This window comes from Meleagris gallopavo, chromosome 7 (assembly GCF_000146605.3).
Source record: "Meleagris gallopavo isolate NT-WF06-2002-E0010 breed Aviagen turkey brand Nicholas breeding stock chromosome 7, Turkey_5.1, whole genome shotgun sequence".
NCBI classification, from domain to species: domain Eukaryota; kingdom Metazoa; phylum Chordata; class Aves; order Galliformes; family Phasianidae; genus Meleagris; species Meleagris gallopavo.
Genome location: NC_015017.2, coordinates 18,300,189 through 18,308,608, shown reverse-complemented (window position 1 = coordinate 18,308,608; position 8,420 = coordinate 18,300,189). Strand labels below are relative to the sequence as shown.

Here is an 8,420-nt window from a genome sequence, read left to right as displayed (position 1 = left end):
TTTAAATAAACTCATAGCAAGGCATTTCCTTGCCAGGAGTAGAGCAGTGCTCTGTCTTGTTCAGCATGCTGACCTGTCTGCCAGAAAAATCTTCCAAAATGAAAAATTCTCTCTTAATCCCATTAAATTAGATTTTGGACTGTGGGCTATGCCATGAAATAGGAAGGTTTGCTCCTTCAGGTAACTGGAGTTTTCTAACCATGTCCACTGCTGAATGACTCTCCCTTTCTGGTATGAAAATTCCATGTTCTCTGGAGACTCTTGCTTAAGGCATTAATGGGTAAGCTGTCAAGCTTTAGTTTCACTATGCTCTTTTTTATGAAGAGAGTAGGTGTTTTGCACCTTCTGGTCACGTGATTCTGCAGTCTTGTTGCTTTGCTCCAGTCCTCCTGTGACTGGGAGGACCCAAGTAGAATGGATTCTTCTTTTCCTTTTAGTTTTTGGACAGTGAAGAGGAAGTGGATGTTTACATAGATACAGATGAAGAGTTTTGTAACGGACGTGTCACTATCTTCAATGGCTCGGGACCACCCTATTTTCACAGCTATCTCTACATGAAGGGTAAGCCGCTTCTGCCAAAACTATAAAGGACTGGATTAGGAAACCTGCTTTCCTTTTTTATTTTTTATTCACAATCATTATCTTTCTTTGCAAATAATACAGAGAGCTAGAAGGTGTGTGTCAAGGATTAGGCTGAATATCTTTGGCTCTGAAGTGTGCACACTCAGTGTGACTCATTCTGAAACGATAGGACTGAAGACCATATGAAAGTATTTGGGTAGTGCATCTATTTCATGTATATTTCACAAGTTCTGTATTCCCTCTATCCAAATTTCAGCATACTCTTCACTCTCTCCCTCAGCTCCTTTGTTGCAATTGGAACTGCAGTGGCACTTAAGTGCTTGTGATGCACGAACCGAGCGGAGAAATGGCCGTTGTTGCACACCTGATGAGATCTTGCTCCCTTGCTTTGCAGGAGGTCTCATGAACCCATGGAGACGGCGCTGGTGCGTTCTGAAGAATGAGGCCTTCATGTGGTTCCGCACCAAGCAGGAGGCACTGAAGTCAGGCTGGCTCTATAAAAAAGGGGGAGGCATGTCAACACTTTCACGACGCAACTGGAAACGTCGCTGGTTTGTGCTTCGGGAATCCAAGCTGATGTACTTTGAAAACGACAGCGAGGAAAAGCTGAAGGGGACAATTGATATTAGAAGGGCAAAGTGAGTGAGGAATTGATCTCTTTTGATCCCTGGAATTTGCTGTCTAAATTGATAGCTACTGAAGTGTCCAGCGCTGCCATTTCATCACTCTAAAAAAACTCCCATAGGGACTGAAGAATCAGAAACATAAGGGAAGGAAAAGACAATTAGGTCTTCTAGTTTTACTCTGTAGGGAGTCTGGAATTATTTGTTAGTCTCTTTCCCAGTCTTGTGTTTCATAACCTGGCAGAAGCTCTTTAAAAACCATGGATGAAGCCAGACCAGGAGGAGCTAATTAAGTACATACCCTATGCAACCAACGCTACCCTGTCTCCATCTGCTTCTTGGCTTCTCAGGCATTTCACAAAGATGGTATGAGGCTCACAGCGGGATTTGTATTTGGCAGCATATACTATGCCTTTTCCTGAGCCTTCGATGTTCTTTTTGCTACAGTGGCCAGTTCCTCAGCTCCTGTTCTCAGAAAGGAGAGGCTAGTCATCTTTTAGCTTTATGTGGCCCTATAAAGTACCAAGAAGAGTGACACTTCCCACTTTGTAAATAGCAATCTATACTGACTTCCCTGTTATCTATTCTGTTGATGGCTTGAAGAAAATTCATTTAACTCCTTAAGTTTTACTTTTATAGTAGATTAGTGTACAAATCTATTTAAGGGGATCCCAAAAGTTGTAACATGAACGTAACCGAAACAGTTTATTCCTGTAAAAGATCTTCAGCATGTGGATTTTGTAATTTGCTATGTTCTAGGGAGATTGTGGACATTCATGAAAAAGAGAATGCTTTGGATATTGTGACAGAAGACAGGGTTTATCACATCGTGGCAGAGTCACCTGAGGATGCCAGGTATAAGAGGGTCATTTTGTTGGGCTTGTTCATTTGGTTCAGATCTGACCTAGCTGCTCATGGGGCAGCCTGGGAAACGCAATCCCAGCAGAAAAGAAGAGGTTAAGTCCTAAGAATCATCTTCTGGGAAGTGCCACTCGTACTCTGGGGGCTCCCTGTTGCAGCTATTGAGGTGGTGGTTCAGCCTATCAGTCATTCACAGGACTGCCACCTTCTGCATGTGGCTGTGAGCATGCTGTTTTCAAGGGTTACTTCAGGAGACACAAAAAACCTTAACATAAACTGGAACCCCTAATGGCTGATTTATTTATTAAATGGAATCTTGAATCAAACAAAAAGTCTATTCATGTTGCCTGTAAATGATTGTGAGAGCAGCTGGGTTTTATCCAGGAGACGGAGAAAATGCTGCGGCTTATCAGAGTCTGTAGTGTCATCTGATAAAATCTTCCCAGTGCAAAGCAAACAAATGACTCACATCCTTCCTTCTTGGCGGCCAGACCAGGCAGTGGGAAACAGTTGTTTGAGGGCAGGTTGGACAACCTGTTTGGGCTATAGAAAGCCAAGTTAAGAGGTTACTAAGCCTGGCTCCTTATGTCTTCCACACCCTTCTTCCACTCTTAGCAAGGCTTTTGCACTGTCAGCCCGGTTTAGTGTAACTGTTTCCCTTATCTACTTTCATCTGATTCTGTGACTTATTTGGGTTTGCTGTTATTTCGTTTGGGTGCAGGGAGAGAGAGGGGTAAAGTGTTTGGACACAAATAAATGAACAGAAGTACACTGAAGAGCAGCCATACAAATGAGAAACAAGCAAACTCAAGGGGTAATAGCTGGAGAGATGATAATTTCTTAACTCAGAATCTCCACTACTGCAATAACCGTACCCTGAGATTACAAGTGACGCTCAAATGCAGTCTCTGTGTCGCAGCGGTCTCTGTCCTGGGGGAGAGGACACCAACACTTGCAAAGAGCAGATCAGCAGATGTCATAGAATATCCAGATTGAGAGCCCTCCACAAAGTGTAGATATTTGCCAATCTCACTGAAAGCTGCAGATAAGAATCTGATTGTTCTGCAGCAGAGATTCAGACTCCAGATACGTCTGTAATAAGAAGCCCTTTCACAGACAAATAGCTTCACTCCAAACAAGCTTATAAAAACCTCGTGATTAATAGAGAGCCATATGACTTGCAAGTTTATGAGCAGATCAGAGAGTAGTTAAGAAGGCTCCAGAAGTCTGTAGGACTTGAGTCCCTGAAGATCCCAAGTGACCCTATCTTTACACTGACTGTACACTCTTCTCATTCTGCTGCCATGTGCTCCCTGGCGAGACTGCTGCCTGCTTGAATTGCAGTTCCTTGAATAGCAAGTAGAAAACTAGATTTTGTGGGAGCAGCTGTCAGTGGGTTGGAGAACAAGCACAGAATTTTCACAGATAAATAGGAAGGAAGGAAGACATTAGGGTATGGTATGATCAGCCCAAGAGATGTCGTGCAGCATAGTCTGTAGGAAATTGTGAATGAAGCAATGTTCCTGCTCGCAGCTTTCCAGGTTCTTTGATATTCTAGACCTAGTTTCATTACCCCAGTCCTAACTTTGCCTCTGTTTTGGTTGCCAGCGGTTGGTTTAATGTCCTGAGCCGAGTACACAGTGCTACGGCGCAGCAGCTGAGGGAAATGCAAGATGAACAGGCCAACCCAAAGAATGCTGTGGTGAGTTACTGTGCAACCAGTCCGTGGGCACATCCAGAGCTATCTGCATTTAACTATTTTATGTGTGTTTTTCCAGCACGTGGCAGTGCTGTAGTTCATGAGCAGTATAAGAAAACTGCACAAAGCTGGTAGAGCAGAGGGTAAGCAGTGGGAGCAGAGTGGCTGTAGTGGGGTATCAACTCGATCACTGTTGCCTCTCCTCTTTGGTTCACCACTTGAAAATGAAATGCTTTTGGGTGGGACTGTGGGAATATGCTTTTTGTCATGGTTTTTGAGACAGAAGATAAAGAGTTGAGAAGAGCAGTGTGTCTTACTGGCATTGAGATGTGGAGGCAGAGGTTATTTCAGACTTTCATAGCGCTGTCTGGAAATGTCCAGCTCTTTCCTCCTGTCCTCTGGAGTCCTTGCACACCTCTCATGCTGTTAGGAAGCAAAGATGACTCACTCATGCCTTTCTCATATATTCATTTCTACTCAAGCTATTGGAATTCATAAGAATGCTTTCAGGTCCAATGTTATTCATCAAGAATAATGCCTGTAATTTAAGATGTGAGCAGTTCCTGTTGCCTGTCTCTTTTGCTGCACAGGGAACACTGGATGTTGGGCTTATTGACTCCGTCTGTGCCTCAGACAACCCTGACAGGTAGGTACCACAACCTGACCACATCTTAGATTGGAAACTCCCTCACATATTTTTGTAGGTAAGCCCAGATTTTGTTTGCGATTTGTATTTGTTTAAACTTGTATGGGTTTGTCTCACAAATAAGCTCAGCTGAAACCCTTGGAGTTCTTCCACGCTGTCCTACTTTTCAGGCATGAAGGTCACAAGTATGTTATTGTCTTTTGAGTGAAAGTTACAGTACTCTCCCATCCAAAGAGTGGGAATAGCATAATTTTAATGTCATTTTGTATCACTTTGCATTAGCTTTTAATTATTTCCTCTAGTGGTAACAGTTCAGCCAGAGCCCAGCTTCTTGCTTCAGCACTGAAGTAAAATGTTAGCTATTAAGCCATTTACCTCTCTGCTCTGGTTTTGGTGTTATTATTTGCTTTCTCACGCAGATTGCAGGAACTTTGTGGCTACTAGTTTAGACAATGTGGATCTGCGTAGCAAACTAAGATTTCTTTTAATCAAAAGCTTTTTGCTAATATTTAGCTCAGACTCCTTATAGTAAATCTGCATCCTACTGAAAAGAAAAAATAAGAGCACAAATAGTAAGGTGAGCAGTCAGAATTTCTTCATGGATCTGCTGAGGTACGGTCTTCTGGAGCATCAGTGTTTGAATATGTTAAACACATTCTGAGGAGAATGCTTATTTTTTGTCGTTTTATGCAGCTTATTTTTATTTGCTGCTGCTGGGACCTGCTTTTGCTACTGCATTGCTACTTTTAATAAGAGCAAGCAGATCAGCTATACTAGCTCAGCCCAGTGGTACCAGCATGAGCTCAGCCCAAAGTCCTATGCTTATGAAACCAGGACATTTTACACAGAGTCACAGAATGGCCAGGGTTGGAAGGGACCTCAAGGGTGATGAATCTCCCTGCCACGTGCAGGGCCACCAACCTCCACATTTAATACTAGACCAGGCTGCCCAGGGCCCCATCCAATCTGGCCTTGAACACCTCCAGGGACGGGGCATCCACAACCTCTCTGGCAGCCTGTTCCAGCACCTCACCACTCTCTCTGTAAATAATTTCCCCCTGACATCCAACCTAAATCTCCCCTCCCTCAACTTAAAACCATTTCCCCTTGTCCTGCAGTTATCAACCCTTTCAAAGAGTTGATTCTCCTCGTCTTTGTAGGCTCCCTTTAGGTATTGAAATACTGCAATGAGGTCACCCCGCAGCCTTCTTTTCTCCAGGCTGAACAAGCCCAGCTCCCTCAGCCTGTCTTCATAGTGGAGGTGCTCCAGTTCCCTGATCATCTTCATGGCCCTCCTCTGGACCCTCTCCAACAGCTCCCTGTCTTTTTTGTACTGGGGGCTCCATGCTTGGACGCAGTATTCCTGATGGGGCCTCACAAGAGCAGAGTAGAGGGGGACAAGAGCAGAGTAGAGGGAGGATTTTACAGCTGGTTCTTAGCGAATGAATGTATTATAGTTTTAGAAAGAAATTCAATTCTACCTGGCAGGTCTCTGAATTCATCAGTTTGCATAGGTGATGCTTTTAATTTTTTTTTTTTCACTTCCCTGTAGTTTGTATCCAAAGACTTTCTGCATTACTTGCAGAACACTGGAGGACATGGCTTTGAGTGTGCCATGACTAGAGATATTTTTATGGCCGTGGCTGACACTTACTGCTTATTTTTTCTCCCAGACCAAACTCTTTTGTGATCATCACAGCAAATCGAGTGATTCATTGCAACAGTGATACCCCTGAAGAGATGCATCACTGGATCTCCCTGCTGCAGAAACCGAAAGGCGAATCTAAGGTCGATGGCCAAGAATTTCTTGTGAGAGGTAAAAAGAAACGCAACAGTTATGAGATGTGAAACTCATCTGTTTGTGATCTGAGCAGGAGGTTTGATTGTAGCTAATCCAAGTGCTTAGCAGTATTTAGCAGCAGCATTTTGCTGCTCCCCCTGCCTTTCTGCTTGTTGCTGGTTGTTTTCTGTGCTCTACTGGCACTGGCTCTTCTCTGAATCCGCTTCAGTGTGTTCAGAAAGCTAAAAGTAGAGTAGAGGAAGAGTAAGTATTTATTTGTACGTTTATTTTTCTGGCGTTTAGTTCCATAGCCTATTTCAACAAACTGACAAGAGGGAATAGGAGAGATATGGCTGTTCTGGAGCAGCTGTCTTAGACTGACTATGATATGACAGTGCAGCTTTTGTTCTCAGAAAGCTCTGTTCCTTCTGACACCTGTTATGTTGAGACAGAGGGAGGGAGAGAGAGCTTTGTGAGATTGCTGCTGTACTCAGCTAAACAAACCAACCTGATTCTGATGGACACAGAGTAATGCTGTAAGGCTGAGCAAAAGATAAACTCTGTCTCTAGTTAGAGCTTGGCTGGAGATGAAGGCAGTCATCTCATGACGACTTGTAAATGATTTATTTCCATGGTCATGACTTGTGAGAGAAGTATCCCAGACAGAAGATGTCCTGATGGTGGGGCAAACTGTCACAGATTGCTGAGAAGAAAATACATTGGGCTGAAGGATAGATCAGATCAATGGAAATCTGTTTTTTTGTTTTTGTTTTTTGTTTTTGTTTGTTTGTTTTGTTTTGTTTTGTTTTAGAGTTATTGTGCGGGATGCTATGATAGCCAGTAAAGCAAGGCTGGCAGTAGGAGCTTTTTGTGGGGAGTTTGTATTCTGATCCCAGAGTGAAGAGAGCCACTGGGCAAGAGTCAGGCTTGCTGTTGAGGTGAAAAGCAACCACTGACATGTCTGTGTTCCTGTCCTAGGCTGGCTTCATAAAGAGGTTCAGAGCAGCAACAAAGTGTCCTCTCTGAAGATGAAGAAACGCTGGTTTGTGCTGACAAATACTGCCCTTGATTACTACAAGTCGTCTGAGCGCACAGCTGCCAAGCTTGGCACGCTTGTGCTCAATAGCCTCTGCTCTGTAGTGCAGCCCGACGAGAGGGTCTTTAAAGACACAGGTAAGAAGAGGGAAGCAGTGCTCAGCAGGTGTTCCATGTCTGGAGTTGCCTGAAGAGGGGAGGATGCAAGAATGTAACGTGCATTGTGATGAGATGCAGTCTTGAGGCTGTCTGAGGCTCTGTGATTGCAGACATCATCCCACACAAACCATAGGAGACTTGCAAAGGGCCAGAGAATAGAGTGATAGTGTGGTAATTCCCTCACACCTGATGGATATGCACAGCACAGGTGTTTTATCACTAAGTAGTGTCATTATTTATCTAAATTTTTTCTACATAAACCGTAGTTCTTAAAGCTCAAAGATAAATACCATTAACATAGTAAATAACTGGGATCAATGTGATTCTCTTAAATAACCAAAATGGCATACACCTGAGGTCTTTTTTCTGCATCACTCAGCTTGCTAGAAGCAAAAGATGACAGGGGTATGTCTACATTTGAGTGATGTGTGTTGACTTTTTTTTTTTGTTTGTTTGTTTTTTGTTTTGTTTTTTTTTTGAGTGTAGCCCAAATCCAAACTGTGAATGTGAGCTGACTGGTTGGTGGGGAAGTATGTATGTTACACTGTGATACTGGTGTCTTGGAAAGCTTTGTTGGGACCATCCTGCTGCTAAGCCTGTTTTGGGAAGTGGGAACGATATTGTCTGCCCAGTCCATTTTAACCAGGCACACCGTACTTCACTATCAGAGCAGCAAAGGTTTTCCTCAAACACCTGTACAGACAAAAAGGGAAGATGAATGGAAACAAGGTTCAGCTTCTAGCTTCTTTGTATCTCTACAGGCTATTGGAACATCATTGTTCATGGGCGAAAGCACTCCTACAGACTGTACACAAAGCTGCTGAATGAAGCTATGCGCTGGGCCTCTGCCATTCAAGGTGTCATTGACAGCAAAGTTCCCATCGAAACACCTACACAGCAACTCATTCGTGACATCAGGGTAGGTAGCATCATGCTGATTCCTGCATGGCTGAGAATGGGATTGCAGTCTTAGGATAACAAAACATAAAAGAAAACAAAATTACTGTCTGCCTAAATAATCAAATCTAATATAAT

The 8,420-nt window shown here is 43.4% G+C and overlaps 1 protein-coding gene across 1 annotated transcript; it reads left to right on the top strand.

Moving 5' to 3' along the window:
* The first annotated feature begins 417 nt into the window (after positions 1 to 417).
* On the top strand, positions 418 to 8,391 carry LOC104911695 (unconventional myosin-X-like). The gene is made up of 8 exons (XM_010713662.2): positions 418 to 561; positions 977 to 1,220; positions 1,965 to 2,060; positions 3,675 to 3,768; positions 4,356 to 4,411; positions 6,085 to 6,227; positions 7,170 to 7,364; positions 8,147 to 8,391. Exons 1-8 carry the CDS (start codon positions 555 to 557, stop codon positions 8,356 to 8,358), a joined length of 1,047 nt encoding a protein of 348 aa, XP_010711964.1. The 5' UTR covers positions 418 to 554; the 3' UTR covers positions 8,359 to 8,391.
* Positions 8,392 to 8,420: the final 29 nt, after the last annotated feature.